The following is a 19529-nucleotide window of genomic DNA, read 5'->3' on the forward strand; positions in this document are numbered from 1 at the left end:
CATTTGACCCCAGTACTCTTTCCTGCCGTGGCAGGGGGTCGGACTAGATGATCTGCTCAGGTCCCTTCCAACCCTAGAAACTATGAAACATTTGCTTTCCCTGCGACACCACCATCCTGCTGACTTGTACCAAGTTTGAGGCAGTTACAGGGCCTGGATCGCAGACCCCATTCTGTCTGCACACGTTTACTTCTCTTTCGCCAGTGCAGAGCCTTGCATTGGTCTTGGCTGAATTTCGTTATGACGTCTACAGCCAAGATCTCCAGCCGATCAAGACCTTTTGGAATTGCCATCCTATCCCCCAAGTGTTTGTGAACCCTCCCAAGTTCATCTCTGCAAACTCAATCAGGAAGTGCTATCCCTGCAGCCAAGTCAACCACACAGGACCAGAACAGATCCCAACCTGTGGAACTCCTCACAAGACCCCGCGCCAGGCTGACATCCAACCTTTGGCAGGTACTGTCCTGCTGGAGGCTAACCAGCCAATTATATAATAGTAATTCATTCTAGCCCATGTTTCTCTGGCTTACATAGGCATATAGGACTGCAAGAAGTGCCTTACCAAAGACTATGTAAATTATATCTGCCCCATTCCCTTCATCCACCAAACCACTTACTCTGTCAAAGAAGGGCACCGTGTCGGTTTGGCACATTTTATGCTCAAGAAATCCATGTTGGCTGCAAGAGACAGGGGTTGACAGACAGGTTGTTTCATATACTTTGCTGCAATATCGTCCCAGTATTGAAGCTAAGCCGATAAGTCTGGAAGTCTCTGGTTCCCCCTTCTTGCTCTGTAAGATGGGCACTAGGTCAGCCCTTCTCAGCTGTTCTGGCACCTCGCCTGTCAGCCAGGACTTTGCAAAGATTACTGTCTGAGGCTCCCAGATTTCTTCAGCACCCAGGGATGAACTGCATCAAGACCAGCCCACTTAGAGCAATCCAATGTGTCCAAAGCTCTGATGTGCTCTCCATGGTTCACAGCCCTTCTCTTTCCATTTACATTTGTTTTGTTAGTTTATCTTTTTCTTCCACTTGTAGGGTCCATTCTTCTGCACAGGGGCAGGACTATGTGGATGAGTCTGGAGCAGTTGCTGCTCATGGTCTTTATCAAGCCAACATCCAGACCCCCAGCAGCAGGGACTTCAGGTCTGGGAGAAGCAGCTGTGAGAACAGGTCTGGGCACACAAGCCACCCAAGCAAGGGCAGTGTCCCACTGAAACTACCAACCCAGTGCTGCTTCCTTCTCACATGGGTGGTGAGGGAGCACCTGACAGAGAATCCCTGGTACCAGCCCTGGAGTCGCTCTCCAGAGGCAAGGGACAGGCAAGGATCAAAGCAGTGATGGCGAGCACAAGGAACCTCCTGAAACAGCACCACTGTCAGGGAACATGAGCTTCTCCCCAGATCTGGGGGCAGTCGCTGCTTAGGTGGGAACACAGGACATCTGCCACTGGGTGCCAAGTCTGTGCCCAGACTCCTCCTTCCTCTGCTGGCCCCCCATGGGCAGGGGCTGGGGCTCTGCCCCTGGAGCAGCAACACTGCTTTTGGAGTCGCGTGGGATCACCTTTAGTGACAAGGGAGAGATGCCAGCCCAATCTGGAGGCCACTGGCACCAAGGTCACTGGCACCAAACCTGACGGAGCCAATTTCAGCCACGTCCCTTTGCTACCTGCCCCAAGGTGAGAGAAACCAGCTCCTTCAGCCCCGCTTTCCAAGCTGCACTTCCACCTGGGCCTGAGGCAAACTTCCTGGACTCCTTCAGCAGATGCAACATAGGCTGCACGTTCCTGAACATGCAGGTCCCCAAGAACAGCGGCAGAGCGTGCACCTGCACAGAGCAGTCTCCCAGGCAGAGGCAGTGAGGTCCGAGTCCCTCCGGAGAAGGAGGAAGGCTTTGACCTCTGCCGGTAAGAGGCCCTGTGCTGACAGTCTCATTGCACAGCAGAATCATTTCTGTAAAGTGCCCAGGGAAAGAAAACAGAAAGAGGGCAAGGTGGATTCTCTCCATCCAGCTGCTGAGATGAGTGTGAAGATCAGGAGAAGGACTGGGCTGGAGACCTGTTAGGTGTTTCATCTCACTGCAGGGAAGGGGGCTGGGTTTAGAAGGAACTGAGAATGGGCTTCAGCTCCTCCACCCTTTATGCACTCACAGGAGGCAGCAGAGGCCACGACCACAACTCCAGCAGGCCCTGCTATTCAGAGAGCTTCCTCTCACCCATCAGGTACCTGTCCTCACATGATATGCATGACCCATCCTCAAAGAGCAGGTTCTGGTCAGCTGGACAGATGGAGGCTGGTTATAAACCCTGAAGGTACTGTAGTGCAAACAACTGGCTGCAGGGTAAAGGGACAGGGTTTACCATACTCCAGCAGCTCCACAGTAATTGCCCATGTGAATACTCTTACCCTCGGTACATGGCCACTAGTCATGGTAACACTGTTCACTCCCACCAAGAGGGCCACTGCTGAGCTCACAGCTATCACAGGGCAATTATAAGAGAGCAGGTGATCAGTGGGAAAGCCTCACCCCACTTTCATGTCCCTGTGAATTGTGGATGTGTGCACACCCTCAGACAGGAGCCAATGACCTGTGGGACATCAGTGCCAGCATCAACAGTGCCCTGCACTCACCATCCCACAGCAGCAACTCCTTTGTAAGGAAACCAGTCCTTTCATCAAAGGAGTCGCTCCAGGCCCCAGATTGGCATTGGCCAAGTCCTCCACTCTCCTCTGATGCCAACTGATCCCTCCTCCCCTGAAGAAGGCCAGTTACTCCTAGTACACACTCCACCCCTACTGAGGGAGCTGGTAGGCTCCAGCAGGCACACGACGCACAAGTGCACCCACACATTGGCAAGGAGAGGCACGGCAGAGAAAGCTGCTGCACCGATTCACCACATTGCCTGTCCTCCCCCACAAAGACTGCGTCCCCCCTTGCCCTCCAAAGCTGCTGCCACTAAGCTCTAGCCCACAAGAGAGAGGATTTCTCATCTCCATCAGCAGCTGCCCCCAGTCTGCCTGCCCCAAACGGACCCTGCACTCAGCTGGGCTGAAACCCCAAATGCCCCTCTTGTGCCTTGCACAGTCCCCCTTCTTCTCATCCTAACCCACAATAACCCAACAAGTGGGTGCTCATTCACAGTCCAAGCACCCCAGCCCTTCCCCAGCCCACTGGGCCTGGGTCCTAGGGCTCCACGAGGACGCTCAGTCAAGTCAGTGCTGCAGCCCCTCAAAGGACACTCACGTGGGAAGGGTTTTTAGCAGGTTCTCCCGCAGCTCCAGAGTCACCAGGTTTGCCAAACTGCAAGAGAAAAGGGAGTGAGGAAGCCAGACTCCAGGGACACAGGGAGACGCTCACACCCTCCCTCAGGGCAGCCCCTCATGCACGTGGCCTGCGTGAACGAAACATGTCAGTGTGGGCACAGCAGCACAGGGGCAGGGGAGGGATGCAAATAAAGACATCCCCAAGCACCAGAGTCGAGTGGGACGCCTTGCTACAGGGCTGCAGGAACATCGTACCAGGCCTGGGGGCAGGCAGTGTAGCACCACACTATGGACCTGCCTACCTAGGGACAAATTCCTGCACACAGTGGGCATGTTGGCCTGCCCTAGCAGAGCCAGGAGGCCTCTTCCTCCGTGCTGACCATCTTTGCAGAGTTTCTTATACTGAGAGCATGGCTAGCCAGAGTGCACCGAAATGTGGGGGCTGGGGCATGGGTGTGAGGGGAGAGGAGGTGCTCTTGTATGGTGGGAAAGCCTGGGCTCCATCCCTGTTGGCTCCAGGCCTGCTGGTACCACAGCCCCCTGCAGCGTCACGAGCTAGGCCCCTCCACTCCCTGGGGCATGGGGGCAGCAGCACCGCCTGGCAGCTGGACAAGGCTGCAAATGTGTCTTTTGCCTCTCCCAGCTCAGGTGCCGGGCGTGGCTGGCAGGGGCGGAGGCATACTCACTTCCCGATGTCACTGGGCAGGATCTGCAGGGACACGTCGTTCAGGGCCAGGTGGCCCAGGCTCCGCAGCTGGGTGAAGCCCTCGGGAAGCCTACGGTAGAAGCCACACAGGCAGAACTATGGATGCCACCCTGCACACAGTACCCAAGCCCCCTCCATCTTTACGTGAAGAGGGGCCCTGCTCCTGCCACAGCCCCTGCCCCCCATTCCAAGCCTGAGCAACAGTGCACATGGGGCAGGCACAGCTGCAGGGGGGCTCGGACCCTGAGCATTTCAGCAGCACTGGGGGCAGCAGGGAGTCTCTGTACTGCCTGGATGGGCGCAAGTCACAGGGGCCCCCATCTCCAAGGACCCTGATGGAGATTAAGGTGAGACATCGTTCCAGCAGAGTACAAGCTCCGGGCACACATGCTTCCATTCTTGGGCTGAGACTCCTCCCTCGACAAGGCCCAAAAGGCCCCGGGATGGGACAGGGAGAGAATCTTTTCTGCTGGGTTCTGGACACTGCCTGCCACCACTCCCAGGCAAGGCCCCCCCTTGCTCCCACTGGGACAGGCAGTGGCAGGGGGATGCTGGGCAAAGGAAGAGGGTTCAGCACAGAGCCCAGGCGAGCAGGGATGAGGAGGGCAGCAGCGTACATGAGGGCCCAGCTGGCCTATGGACCAGATGAAGGAGCACGAGGCCTTTTTCCAAGCTCTGCAGCAAGTCATATCCATCTGTCGTCTAGAGGGTGAGGGGTCTCAAGGCTATTCCCAGCAGCCACTTGGCCACGTCGCTCATACCAGCACCACCACCAAGCTCAGCACAGAGACGCAGCCCTGTGGCAGTCTCAGACAAGGGGGGTGGGTGGCAGGGTCGCGAGGCCTCTGTAGGGCTTGTCTGCACAATGGGCACTGGAACGCTGGGAGAATGACTGCATGGGCGAGAGGCCCGAGGACTGGACCTGTGACTGCTTGCCCGCCCAGGGCAAGCTGGGGAGAACAGGGAGCCTCCTCCTCCTCCTGCCTGCGGAAGCAGGGATGCCTAGGCCTTACCTGGAGAGTGGGTTCCCACTGAAGTCAGCGATCTCCAAGGATTTGCAGAATTTGATGCTTTCAGGAATTTCTGGAATGTCTGAAGCAGAGAGGGAAAGAGAGAGACCCAGTAAGAGCCATCCCCCAAGGAAGAGGAGTAAGAGGGGAGAGACTTGGGCGTGTGGGGCTGGGGGTAAGGGAGGACCCTGCAGAAGCCTAGGACAGGGAGGGGCTGGAGACCTGTGGCACACCCTCCCCTGGGGCTGGGGTCACCGCCATGGCTGGGCCCTTGGAGGAGGATGCCAGGTGCTGGGCAGGGCCCTGTGCTGCACCCTGAATGGTTCTGTGTTTCCTGCCCTGCCCCGGCCTTACCATTGCGGGAGATATCCAGCTCCACCAGCTGCATGAAGTTGGCCACCTCTGGGGGCAGCCTCTGGATCTCATTGTCGCTCAGGCCCAGCTTGCGCAGGTTCAGCAGCCGGAAGAAAGGCTGGGGAGAGAGGGCAGTGTGGGGTCAGCGGCTGCAGCTCTGCTGGGGTCACCCGCCCAGCCCTGCACACACAGGACCTCAGCCCCCCAAGCAGGACTCAAACCTGCAGCCGTGACACAGATGACAGCAAGGCTCGGACAAAGCCGGAGGTGGAGACTTGTGGGGTGGGGACAGGGCAGGGCCAGCCATACCTAGCACAACCCACCAAGGGACCTGCTCTTCAGCAGCCTCATAGGTGGTACCACAGGTTTGGGGGTCAAAATGACAACCTCAGTGCCTGGGGCCCACAGAGACGTGGCCCTGTACACCAGGACACTCTCCACCCGGCTCTTGCTTACCAGGGTCACTGCCCATGGACACCCCAGAGAGGTTCCACCTAGTGCAAGGCACAGGCATGGCTTCACCCCACCGAGGGAGCTGGGGCCAGCACCAGCCCTGCTTCCCCACAGCTCTCAGAGCTTCCTTGCTCACGATGCTTCTGCTAGCAAAGCTGCACTTGCTGCTCTTGTGATAGCATCATGCTGTCAAGCCTGCAACCTGCTGGAGCCACAGATCCTCAGGACAGTGCTGCTGCACAGCTGTCAAACATGCCTGAGGGCCTGCCTCCAGCAGCACAGCACAGCTGCTCTGCACAGGCCCCATGCAGCAAGCTGTGGCACCAGCAGCCCTGGAAGTAGAGCCATTGCCCTACACACCAGCGCTATGGCTGTACAAAGCCTCCACTCCCATCCCACTTCTACGGCCACCAGAAAGCTCAAGAGCCAGGGCACATGCTGCTCCCACATACCCGCCCCAGCATCATCCAGCTCAGGCACCTGCACAGACACAGGATGCGCTGCTGCTAATCCACCCTGCGAACACCTGCCAGCCCCTTCTGGGAGACTCCAAGGACAGAGATTGCACAGCATCCTTGGGCAGCTTCTCCCATGGTCCTACTGCGGTCACTGCCAACAAGATTGTCCTGAGATGCGAGCGCGGTTTGCTGCACCTCCTGCCTTCTGTGGCACAGGAGAACAAGGCTCCTCCTTCCAGCATCTGAAACCTGCTGTCATGCCCCACCATTAATCTTCTTTTCTACAAGCTGAACACACGAGCTCCTGCAGGCTTGCATGCAGCTCTCTTTGCAAATGCTTTGTCATCTTCATCACTTGTCCTGATCCTCTCCAGGGTTTTTAACATCCTTCCTGAAAACATGGCACCCCCAGCAGCCTGCCGTTCTCCAGCCGAGGCCTGCCCAGCCCCACGGGTGCTGCCAACTCCTGCACCTTGCATATGATGCTTCGGATTTGCTTTTCGTGTGACAGCATCAGGCTGCTGACTCGCACTGCAGCTACAAGCCCCAAGAAGTCCCAGGTCCTGCGTGGCAGTGCTGCTGCCAGCCGGTCACACCCCAGGCTGTACTTGTGCCTTTGGCTTTCCCTCCACCCCTGTAGCATGGCACTCCTCTGTGCCAAACTTCATGTTGCCTGTTGCCCAGCTTGCCCTGGAGTCTCAGTTCCATCTTCTGAAGCATTTGCTGTCCCTCCCAGTGTGTTGACTGCAGACTGGACCAGGAAGCTGCCTATTGCTAAATCCACATCTGTAATGAAGCACAAAGTGCTACCAGACTCTGTCCTGTGGAGCCACACATGGGACTTCCTGCTTGTCTGACAATGACCCATTTATGTTCTTCTGCTTGGCTGCTACTCACCTGATTATGTACCCGCCTACAGGTGCTCTATCTGGCCCGCACTGCTGCTTGCTCATGAGAACAGCACAGGAAACTGTCAGCTCTGTACTGAAGTCCAGTGAAGTTATTTCAGTCTCCAAGCTGGTCACGCCCAGTTTGGCAGGATTTGTCCTTGGCAAGTCCATGCTGGCTGCTAGCGATCGTGCCTCCCCCCTCCAGCCACTCGCAAATCAAATGCTTTGCCATTTGCTCAAGGAATCCCATGAGTACGGTCATCGGACCGAGCCCACCATTCCCCAGGTGCTGCCCCTCCTTCAGCTTTAAGGCTAAGCACTTTGTTAGCCCCTCTCTAGTCCCCTGGGGCCTTGCCTGCCATCCAGAAGCATGGGAATAGCATGGCACGTGGCACCAGTACTTTGTCAGATGGGCAGGGATGCACATCCTCCGAATCCCCCAAGGCAGGGTGGTCTCAGAGAGCCACTGGGCTGGCAGGGCTGTCGGGGGGTGGTGTCACAGCTTGTCCAGCCCCTGCTCCACACAAGATCAACTCTGCCTGAGCCAGCCAAGTGTTTGTCTAGCCTGTACTTTAAGCCGCACAATGGTGTTTTGGGCATCATGCTTGGTCAAGCACACCCAGACCTGACACTGGCAACAGAGGGGGCACAAGGGCACTGCCAGCGTCTTGCTGCTGCACGCAGGGCACACACAGCCTGCGGATCAGGAAGCCACCGGGGCCAAGAGCTCAGCAGGATTCCCAAAGGAGTGGCCTTACAAGGGAAACAAGGACACGGCTTGCAGCTTACTTCCCAAGCCAGGAGCATGAACCATGCTGTAACTGCAGAGCCAGGCGAGTTACTCTCAAGGCAGCTTATTCCACGGCTGCCCACTAAGGGGAGCCGGCAGCTGCTGAGGATCCTAGTCCGAGCCGGGATCATGGGCTTGCTCCCAGCATCCTCCCCCAGCCCTGCAGAAAGGATTCGAGGGCAGTGGAGCAAAGCACCGTGGGACGGGATGTAGGCGAGGGGAAGGCCACGCAGGGCACAGTGCCAGGCTGGCCTGAGCCTGGCACTCTGGGCTCACCACAGAGGCACATAGCTCAGATACTCAGCTTGTCCTGGAGCTGGGAGCCATCACATCTCCACCACAAGAAAGCAGGGCTACCCAAAATCAGCTTCCTGAGCTGTCTGCCAACCTGCCATGCTTGGGCAGGCCACGCCGGACAAGAGTGCAGAGACCTGCAGGGTAGACAAGGTTCTTTGGGTAAATGTGATATCTTTTATTAGACCAACTAAGTCTCTGGAAAAATTGTTCTTTGCAAGCTTTTGGGCCCAAACACCAACATGCCCGAGACATGCAGGGACCACTGCAGGGGACAGAGGCAGGCCTGTGACTGACTCTCCTCTAGTCTTCATCCAATGCCTCCTGGGCTGGGAGAAGCAATGCCAGTAGCTCAGCCCTGCAGCGCATGGGGCAGAACCAGCTCTGCTGCCGTGACGCAAGGTCCCATGACCACAGAGAGCTGCCTGCCCAGCTGGAGGTGATGCTGAGGCCACAAAGCGGCAGGTTGGAGACGCTTCCTCCTCTGAGCTGCTGCTGCAAGGCAACTCTGCAAGGCCAGGCCCGGCAGTGCATGCTGCAGGTTTCTACCCAGACTGAAGAGCAAAGGTGCTGTGGGCTGTACGTGCCTGCTAGAGACCACAGTGTGCAGCCCATGCAGGAGCTGTCAGAGTTCAGGGTCCCCCTGCACAGGAGGGTAAAGTGCTCTGGGGAGGAAGGCAGATGTCTAAATTTAAACTGTCTACTGCACTTCCATGGGGCACGGGAAGAGCCATATCAGCAGGAAGCTAACAGCTTCTCAGTATCAAACAGCAATAGGTGCTATCTAATCCAGTTTACTTTGCACAAAAGGGTTTAATAGCAAGGAAGCAGGTGTTAAATAGATGAGAGATTCTGAGCCTTTGGCCAGACCCAGACTCGGGTGCTTTCCACGCTCTTCCTGGTTTGGAGAGCTAGGAAATTCCACGCAAATGCTAGCCTGACCTGGTCAAGTTGGCACGTCAGATGCACAGAAGGGAACCAGCATAAGCCTTAAATTCCAGTGCTCAAGGGCACGGGCCCAAACAGGAGCACATGCTAGCTTTCACATGCCACGAGCTAAAGACCCCCGGGCTAGATGACCACATGACACTGTGGTAGGAATTAAACAACATGCTGCACAAGGAGCGGACTGTACAGCAGCACCGAATGGCGGCCTCAGCTCCACATGGCTCAGGTCCTGCACTTCAGCTGGGCAGGCATGAGAATACCCCTCGGGCAGGTGCGAGTCTCCAGTTTGTTCCCATTGGGCAAAGTAACACACACGAGACCAGCACCACGCTGACCTGCATCCCCAGCAGACCTGTTGTCAGAAACGTTCCCAGCCCACCGCACTCACGCCAGCCCGGCTCAGCACAGACCAAGCCTCAGACATGAGCTGTGACAACAGATTTAAATAAGCGCAGCCAGGTTTACATGGCTTCAGCTGCTGATCTGAGCAACTCTGGTACTTATCTTGCACGCAGCACCACTTCTACAGCACTTGCAGTAAAATTCAGTCTGCTATGCAACTGCCCTCACCAACCAGAAACATCACAAGAACCCTCACGGTTGAGGCCAACCCCACTAAATCATGTGCACAAGTTCCCACGGGGTGAAGAACAGAACAGCACTTTAGAGATGCTACATTCCTCTCAGTCACTTGAGGGGAACTTTATTAAAACTGCTAAGCGATGTGTGGAGCTGTCAGGCGTCCCCAAGGTGACAGGGCAGCACAGAAGGTGTGCTGCGGGGAGCGATGGAGGGGGTGGAGGCCCTTCTACAGCACTGGATGTCGGCTGCTGCCACAGCTGGGGATTTTGGAACCAAAGGGTCTTGTTCAGACTAATCGCCGTGTTTGGGGTCAGGAAGGAAGTTTACCACATGGTCAGATTAGTACAGACTGGGGCACAGTCCTCTGCAGATCTTTCATGTGTATTTAACACCCACTCCGTGCCCTTGCAATGCGGGATACTGACAGCGCCCTGGTCCCCCTGCTTTGCTGGTGGGAGCTCAGAGTGTTCCTGCTGTCTTTGGGCACCGTGCCTGGCCATTGTGTGACAGTGCTTTTGTGCAGCTTTAAGACCAGGTTTTACCACGCTTTTATATGGCAGTTCAGGCAACAGCGGTTGGACTAGATGTGACCTCCCAAGGGCCCTACCAGCCCCACTGCTCTGCAAATCTTTGAAAACAGTTTAGCGAGTTGATATTTTTATGAATGTCCCAAACTCAGTGGCACGAGCAGGAAAACACACTTTCCCACAGCAAGTCCAAAGTGCCAGCGGCATCTGCAGTTTTTCACCTTCCCCTTACAGTAGTCAGGATGCTAGGCCTTGTGACTGCACGGCACAACCCACGCATAACCAAGGCCACAAGACCCGGGTGAGTCAGCCAACACACACAGCCGGTGCTTCTGCTAAAGCTCTGCTTTGCCTAGTGGCCACTTGGCAGTCACTGCCGCCTGGTCTCACAGGCAGGCTTCTACCAACAGCCCTATCAGTTGTGGGGATGAGGAGCCAGTGCCTCCAACCCCACCTTACTTTGCCGGCATACACTAGCCATGTAGCCACTGCATTCCTATGTACAAATACCCCAACACCGACCAGTACAGCACTCCTGACCCTTACGGCCCACGGTAGCTCATCACTACAAACACCAACAGATGCACTGTTATTGTACCTCTCTCGGTCAAAGAAACACCTCGAGACACTAGAGCTAGTTCTCAGAGCCGGGTCAGTCGGGGGCAGAGAAAGCAAGACAGATTTCCCTAAAACGTGTCAAACACCAAAGTCTGCAGGGCTCTCAGGTGAGCAGCGCGAACTTAAGACTTTGTCCTGGCTTGGTACAGACGGATGAAAATGACACAGTGCCATGTGTCCAGACTTCTCAGGCTCCACAGAGCAGAGCTAAAGCGAGGCATACAATCTCCACCTCAGGGCTTCCCCACTTCCGAATCTCGAGCTTGCCAGCAGAGCGGAGCAGGGCTGACTGTGCAAGCACCCTTGTGCACACGTGGCCACCTCAGTCGCCATCAATGCCGACTCATTTCACACGGTGAGCACATAACGAGCCACTGCTGCAAAGCCATGCTGCACATCTGTCCGGACCTGAAAATCGGTTAAGCAACTTCCCTTCAGCCCATCTCAGCACATGATGTTCCTGACCTTTTCTCACAGGACTGGGACTTGAATGATTGTGAGCTGCATGCTGGGGGTGAGACAATCAAAGGCAGACAGCCTCTCATTGTGCTCTTAGGCAGGCTGCAGAAAGGAGTCTGACCAGAGGCTGGCGAGATTAGCAATGCAGAACACCAGGGACAAAGGAATTCCTTCGCCCGCCACAGAGATCGAGGAGACAGCACAAATGGAAAGATCCCAAATGGGCCTTAGAGGTTTGTGGCCACGCTAATGTCCCCAGCCCAGGTCATCTGTAATTCCTCACCACTCAGAGTGCCTGGGGACTGACCAAGGAAAGCTTTTGTGAATTAAAATATACCACCGTCACCGCAACTCCCCGTGGATGTGTGCCCAGGCCTGCCAGACGCCTCCACGCTGAGGCAAGCCCCCCCGCGCTAGGAACCACCTTTCTGCCAGATGGGTGCTAAGGTCACACACCTGCCAACACTGAGTGCCACACAGCAGCAAGCCAACTAACAGACCTAGCAACTGCTTGACAGGGAGCAATTTCATTAACACACGTACAAGAAAGAGATCAGTGGAGAAGTGAAGCACTACCCGAATTCAGACAGCTGCCAGGAAGGGTACTCTGCTGCTCACAGGGAGCAGCGGCCCTGGGAGGCACTTCCCTTCAGCGTGAAAGCAGGAGTCACAGGAAGATACGCAAAGTACACACAATTCCCCTGTAGAAACAAAAGGAGGCAACCTAGTCTAGAGCTCAAGGCCAGGACAGCCCGTCCAGCTGGTGGTCTAATGTCTGCGTGCCACAAGCTGTCACGGCTCAGCCCATTGAGAGTGGGAGTGAGGAATTTTAAATGGATGGGCCAAAAAGGAAGACCCAGGCACAGAAATCCAATGAGCTACGGACATGTGACTGGCACAGGGACACAGACAGGAAGCGAGGCTAGATGTGGCAAGCTCAGACCATCGTGCCCATGGGGGGAGAGAGAAGTGAAAGAGCTGGAGATGCCCTACTCTGCCTACCAAATAATGACTGACTGGCTCAGAGGGGAATGAGCTTTCACAGGCAACAGTGATCTTCATCAGATGAAGGGTGCCAAGACAGGGACCCTCCTTCACAGTCACCACAGGAAACAATGCAAGGAAGCTGCTGAACCCATGCAAGATTTGCAATTGCAGCTTGTGCAAGGTCAGTATCATTTGAGTCTTTTTAAACTGAGCTGCTGCTAATTACTCGACTGCTTTGGTCCCCCAGAAACGGTCGAACATGACAGAAGTCAGACCTAGGAGCTCTGATCGACCATGTAAGATTCCCTGGTCCCTGCCTAGGACCCACCTTTTGTATTGCTGCAACACAAGCTCTTGGTGGGGAAGGACACAAACCTCAGCGCTGATACCCGGCAGACCTCGAAAGGCAGAGAGCTGACTGCAAAATGCTTATAAAAAGATCAAAGTGGCAGGCAGTTGGAACAAAGAATCAGAGAGAAGAAGTCAGACTGAAGGGGACATCCAGAAGTCAAGTTCAGACACTGCCCAGGGAAGGATCATCCCCATCCAAACCCTCCCCTACAAATCCATTGTCTAACTCAGAAAACCACAGAGTCAAGCCTGACAGCACAAGACATCACACCTGAACCTGCCACAGGGAAAGTACGGGGGGCAACATCCAGCTGTTGCAAAGGACATTAAATACGCTTGAAAGATGCAAGGGAGAGGGCTGTGCCCCCTGCCAGAGGAGGGCAGAAACCCCCAGTCTGTACTCATCTGATCAGGGGGTAAAATTCCTTCCTGACCCCAGATGTCCAGCAGCTCAAGTCTGACCCTGAGCAGAGAGGTAAGACCCTCTAGTCAGGGGCCTCTGGGTTTGAGTCCCAGCAGAAACCCTGGCACAGTGCAGTGTATAGGATGGTTTGGAGAGGGAGGATCCTGCCCCAGACTTGGCTGTAGCCAGCACCCAATGCTTGTGAGGAAGGTGAAAATATTCCTGACACACGTAACAGGAAAAGGGGTAAAGCCTTACTGGCGCAGCCAGCGGAGAAGAGAGGGAGTAGAGGGCTGTGGGCTGGGAGTGAGCCACCCACCGGCCACCGCACAAAGGGACTCTTTCAGCCAGCCTGGGAGCAAGCATCCTGCCGCCAGAGGACACAGGCCAACAACTTCCAGGCACACCACAAGGCTGTCAGGGCCTGCACAGAGTCATGTTGCCTGGGGAGGGGCTCGTGATGCTCAGCCAGCCGCACACAGGCTGCTGAGCAGCTCAGGTGCTCTTCACTGGAGAACACGGATATCCACGCGCCAAGTTCAGGTGCCTCCATGGGCTGGCACAGCTGGCCGCGGAGGGGCCGTGCCAGCCCATGGGCCTGTCTCAAAGCATGCCTCCCACCAGCCTCATCTGAACCCCAGCTGGACAGACAGCCTGAGCAGTAACTTGGCCCCCTGGCTCGTCACGACTCACTGCCTTCCCCCACCCTGCCCCTGGCTACCCGGGGGGAACTGCTGCCGGGCGGGGATCTGGGGGTGGAGGCACAGCCGCGCGCCCGGGGCCAGCACTTGCAATTCTGCACCTGTCTCCAGCACTCCCGCCCCTGCCGCGGCTCCGCTCCGCCCCGCCCAGCCCCCTCCGCCAGCCGCACATTCAAACAGATCAGGAGGTGGAAAATGAACTGGGAGCGAGGGACAAAGGATGAAAGGATCACGCCAGCTCTGAGCGGCCACGGAACAAGGCTGATTCCCAGCAGCGCCGCAACCCCCAGGGCAGGCCCTGAAAAGCCGCTCGTCTCCAAGCAGGATTAGCCGGTCAAAGCAGCCATCCACGCAGCGCCGTGGGGCCCTTCCCCCACAAAGGGACAGGGCCTGTCCCAGCACTGTCCAGGCTGAGACACAGACCCTAGGGGAGGGGGTATAGTCCAGCCCCCCGCATGCGGGAGAGCGGGGCCCAATGGGCCCACCAAAGTCCCTGCACTACAGGCTGCCAGTGCTGAGACCACGGGAGCCCTGGGCCACGATGGCAGGGCCAGGGCAAGCCCTCCTCCAAGCCGGATGGCAAAGGGCAGGCAGGCCGGCCATACCCCCTCTGCCAGCACCCCTCATCGGCAAGACGTGCCCCAGAGCTGGGCCCAAGTTGCACAGGGGTGCCCTCGGCCACAGGGGCACTGGTCCCCAAATCAGAAGCGAGGGGTATGAGTGTTTTCCAAGACCAGGCCAGCTGCAGGGTTGCTTCCTACCCTTTCCCGCCCATGATCTCTGAGGAGACCCCAGCCCAGGGCTACACGCATGTGGTAGGGAAGGTGATCCCCATCCCAAAGTGCAGCAGTCCATCTGGGCTCCATGGCTTGCTCCACTTGCTCTTCACACCCCAATAACCAGCCCGGCCCTCCCACCAGGTACCCGCTCGTCTCCAGGAGGAGACAGCACAGAGGGCCTTTGTTCCTGGTGCTCAGGAGCCCCCTCCGCCAGCTGATTGACAGCCCAGCCCCTGCCTGCGGCCTGCAGCCCAGGGAGGCATCTCCAGGGCTGGGCCAGAGGGAAGGGCACAGGGACCCCCAGCCCCTCGCCAATGTTGCAGGAGAGAATGAGCCACATTGTATTGTGGAGCAGACAGTGCTGCTGGGAGCGCCTGGGCCTGAGCCCCTCTGGCAGGCAGCAGAGGAGGGGAGGGGGATGTCCCCCAAGCCAAACGCAGGCATCCTCAGGCCCGTCTGTCCTACAGCATTTCAGGAGCCCTCTGCACCAAGCACAGCCTTTGAGACACAGGGGAGCTGGACACCCATGGACCAGACCCATACCCTCTTCCCGGGTACACGGGAAACCTGGCTCAGGGGGTGTCTGTGCACAGCAAGGGGTGCCAGGCTCCAGCGCCCTTTTCCCTCTCCATAAATCATCCTGTCAGTGTGCCACAAAGGCTGCTGGGGGGGCAGCTGGCAGACAGGAGCTCCAGACTCACCTCCTCTCACCACTGCTCAGTCCTAGGGACTCGCCCCACTTGGCCTGAGACTGCCTGGATGGGCCAACAGGCCAGAGCCAGCCCTGTGGCTCCCCAGCCAAGTTGCCCCAAGCCTGCTGCACAGCCCCAGAGCTACAGCAGAGAGACGCTGGATCGCACCAAGCCACGGAAACAGAGGAGAAGCCAGGCTCCCGCCTGCACCTGGGCTGGGCCGGGCCAGGCCAGCTGAGCTCAGCACAATTGCCTGGGAGGCCTCTCGGGAAGCCGTGGTGCTCAGCTGCTCGGGGAGGAGACTGGGCGGCAGACAGCATCTCAAGGTGCTCCCAGAGATCACCCCACCTTCCTTTCCGGGTGGAGCCGCAAGCTGGGCTTGCTTCACCTCTGCCAGAGGCATGGCACAAGAGCCGTGGGTGTACATAGGAACCGGCACTTCTGCCTTTCCAGCCCAGGGAGGGGGAGGGGATACACAGATCCCCAGAGGAAGGAAGCAGCCCGGTTGAGCTGGCCTGGGGAGCCTCTGTGGAGGAATTCCCTGCCTCGTCCTGGCTGGGGAAGGCAGGGAGGCTTTGAGGCGACCCCCGGCAGGGCTAGGAGCAGCAATGGCTGAGCGTGGGGAGCTCAGCTCATCCCCAAAGGTTAGCAGCTTGTCCCCACCCCGAGCTGCCGGCCGAGCTCAGAGCTGGTATCCCTGCATACCAGAGCCATCAAGCCTTGACACCCTCTCCCCAGCCAGTTACTGCCCTGCCTCCAAACTCCTCTTGCTGTGGAAGGGCATCGAATGAACGGGTGTCTACAGCTCCAGGCACACCTGGATGCCAGATTCCTGAACCCTTGTCCATTTGCTTTCATCCTGCATACAGTCATAGTCATGGAGAAGTGGGGCTGGAAGGATGCTCTGGAGGCCAGCTAGTCCAAGCTGCGTGAGATAGGATCAGCCTTGTCCAAACCATCCCAGTGCCTGCGGGTCTTGGACTGGCCCCACACCGGGCTGAACTGGAGCCCTATGTGCACACAGCACGCACTGGCTCCAGCCCTGCACACCACAGCACAGAGGGCCAGTGAGAGGTGTACGCCGCATGTGATGCCCACATTGAATGGGTCTCGTGCTGGATCCATCACACAGGGCTGGGCCTGTGGGTCCAATGTGGCCTATGGACTGGCCCCATGCCCCCACCTGGCCCATAGGGCCAGATGAGTTTGACACCCCTGCACTAAGGCGTTCTCAGCTCTGGAACTCCCTCCCTCAAGACCTGACAGCCTGAGCCCAGATACTCTGTAGTAGCACTGCAAGACTTCCCACTGAGGCAGGCATGTAGCAAACAGACCTAAGCTGGGGCTCTACTTAGTGGGTTTGTTTGATGTCTTCTCCCATTTTGTAAGTTATTCTGTTCTCCGGCCGTAAGCGACCCTGAGCCTCTAAATTAATCTGTACATTCGTAATGCTGATGAGCCCCCAGCGCATGCTTGGTAACCCAAGCTACCAGCACACCCTGGACACCACAGCCCAGCATGCAAGCTGGGAGTGCAGTGCCCGAGCATGGCACCTGGAGAGCAAAGCAGGCATCTATCTCCTCCTCCCACAAAGACAAGGGTCCCCACAGGAGACCCCTGACATCAGTCCCACACAGTCTCACCACTGCTTGTGGCTGCCTTGCCCAGCCCATTCTGCTGGAGCAGGAGTGACCAGGATGGTCGGCCGGCCGGCTCCAGAGCTGCCTGTCAGAGCACCACAAAGATCTTCCACCCATGGAAATTTTCCAGGTCTGAGACTCAAGCAGGTGGGACACAGCAGCAACTCACACTGGCATCTCTCACCATCCTCCTCTGGGTTTGGGATGCAGCTGCCATTCAGGAGCAGCAACAAGAGAACAGGCAGGTTCCCGCAGCCATGAGCAGGCAGAAGGAAACCAGAAATCTCCTAGCCCACTGGGTCAAAGTGGTGGGGTCTCCAGCCTCCTCAGGCAAGAAAGACCAGAGAATCAACAGCTACCCAGAGAGAGAGAAATGTCAGTTTTAAGTCCCAACCAACAGCATGTCAAGGGGCACACTACACCCTGGCACGGGGCAGGAGCAGCACAGCTCAAACCAGCCACTGAGCCCCAGACTGGTTCCCACAAGTCCCTGGAGGTCTCCCCACAGGGACAGAGATCAGACCCAGCCAGGTCTGCTCAGCCAGCCCAGCGCACAAAGATGTATGTACACGTGTTCACACACATGCCTATATGTGTGTGTACACATGTGCGTGCACAGGCTTGCTCAGCATCTTCCCCACGCTAGAAACTGATCCAGGCAGCCATTCCTCGCCGGCAGCAGCAACATCTCAGACTGGTTCTCATCAGCCACAGACACATGAAACCTGTCCTCAGCCTGTCCTGGCCACTGCAGCACACAATCAAACCAGGGACGAGGGCAGCAGCTCAGCAACAAGGCCCGTGATAGAAACTGCTGATACCATGGGCCACAGAAGCCACATGCACCAGTATCAGAGCACAGGATGCATTTGTGAAGGTCGCGGCACAGCACGTGAAGGTGGGACATCCTCCCCAGGGCTGCTGTGTGGTGCACAAAACAATGCAGGAGAGGTGCCCTGCCCCTGCACAGTGCAGAACCCAGGGCCAGCGGGAGGGCTGTGCATGCTGCAGAGACAGCCGGAGGAACGCAGACTAGCCGGATTTCCGACTATTTAACCCCGTGCGTCGGGCCCTCGGAAATGTGTTTCAAATAATAAACGCCAGGAACACATTCCAGCTGAGAGACAAAGCAAGCAGTTCCCGAGCCAAGTGCTTACCGGCGGTCTCTTCCCAGGCATCGCAGCAGGGACTGGGGAACACCGCCCCTCCGGGGTGGAGCCCAGCAGCTGCTGGACTGCCAGCAGCCACCTTACAAGACGGTGGAATGGAAGCAAAGCAGACCCCCTGGCCAGAGGGAAACAGCAAGGGAAGTAAGGGTGACAAAATCCCAAGCCAGGGAAGGATGCCTCCCTGGTGCTCCCTCCATCCCCACAGCCAACTGCAAGGTCTCTGCTGACCACAGAACAGGGCCTCAGCACGCACCTCATTCGAGATCAGTGTCAGGAGCATGGCACGTCCTGGCACGAGGATGCCCCTACACAACGCCCCTCCCAAGCCAATGGTACAGCCCACAGGCCCTGGGTGTTGTACTGGTTGGGAAAGCAGTGGGAGCTGCAGATACCAGCACTTTGGACTGTGGACGTTCAGGGGAGAGGTCTCACCCATGTCCCACCTGTACAGCTAGAGATCTGTTGAGGTCGTGGCATGGGCTGCTCTGGCTACAGGTGACAGCAAGAACGGACAAGGTCTCATCACCCTGCATTTGTGCACCAACTTGTGAGCACCACAGGGCCCCAGTATGGATATAACCATCCTCGGACGTAACACAAACACCAAGCCTGAACGTGAGAACCAGGCCGAGAATGCGAGACTGACAGGGCAGCTGGAAGGCAGCGTCCCACTGTGCCCGAGTTAGCCAGGACCAGGCCACGCAGGAAGTGAGCGCAACACGAAGGCATGGAGAAGCTGAGATTGGCACAAAGGAGCAATGGAAGGAAGAACTGAATGGTCCTGAGCAGCAGAGGCAGCACTGGGGAGAGGACAAGGAGCAGGGAGGAGCCCTGGGGGCTGGACTCAATGATCTTTCAAGGTCCCTTCCAGCCCTAATGTCTATGAAAGGGGCTAGCAAGGGCCTGGCCATGAGCTGCACAAGAAAAGAGGGAAGCAACAAGACATGACGGTCTCCAGACCAGGCCCAGCTCCCTGCATGCCAGCCCACTCTCACCATACACTCCCCGTGCCTGAAGTCACCAACTCTTCCCTCAGCAGAGGGTCCAGCAGTGGGCCAGGAGGGACCCAACGCTCTCCAGAGCTCCTCTTTCAGAAGCAACGGTCCAGGCAGGACACAGAGGCAGGAGATGCTGCAAGAACACCACCACGAGGGATACTGAGCCATGCAGCCTCTGAGCGCAGCAGCTCAGGGGATCTAGGAAGTTACTAGCAAACTTGACAGAGAGGATGTAAGGGGAGCAATAGCAGCACAACCAGCTACTCGCTCGTGCCCCATCCCAGACTGGGCACCCCTGAGGCTCCCTGCATCTGTGCTAAATCTATCCCAACATGGAGGAAAGGCAGCAAGAAGGCACAGCAGCCCCCCTGGCTCTCCAGGGACCTAGCGGACCTCCTGCGGCTAAAAAGGAAAGCCTACAAAGGATGGAGGACGGGATTCACCTCCAAGGAGGAT

The 19529-nt window shown here is 57.2% G+C and overlaps 1 protein-coding gene across 9 annotated transcripts in view; it reads right to left on the reverse strand.

Annotated features, from left to right (window-relative positions):
- SCRIB (scribbled planar cell polarity protein) overlaps nt 1-19529 on the reverse strand; it is a 125657-nt gene that overhangs the window by 100082 nt on the left and 6046 nt on the right. For all 9 annotated transcript variants that reach the window (XM_019553820.1, XM_019553811.1, XM_019553865.1 and 6 more), the window contains exons 2-5: nt 5335-5452; nt 4984-5062; nt 3951-4040; nt 3245-3301 (exon numbers count right to left, since the gene is read on the reverse strand). In XM_019553820.1, coding sequence (XP_019409365.1) covers nt 3245-3301; nt 3951-4040; nt 4984-5062; nt 5335-5452 — 344 coding nt within the window. The remainder of the gene's footprint in view (nt 1-3244; nt 3302-3950; nt 4041-4983; nt 5063-5334; nt 5453-19529) is intronic.

Source organism: Crocodylus porosus, unplaced genomic scaffold (genome assembly GCF_001723895.1).
Source record: "Crocodylus porosus isolate Cpor-Errol unplaced genomic scaffold, CroPor_comp1, whole genome shotgun sequence".
NCBI classification, from domain to species: Eukaryota; Metazoa; Chordata; order Crocodylia; family Crocodylidae; genus Crocodylus; species Crocodylus porosus.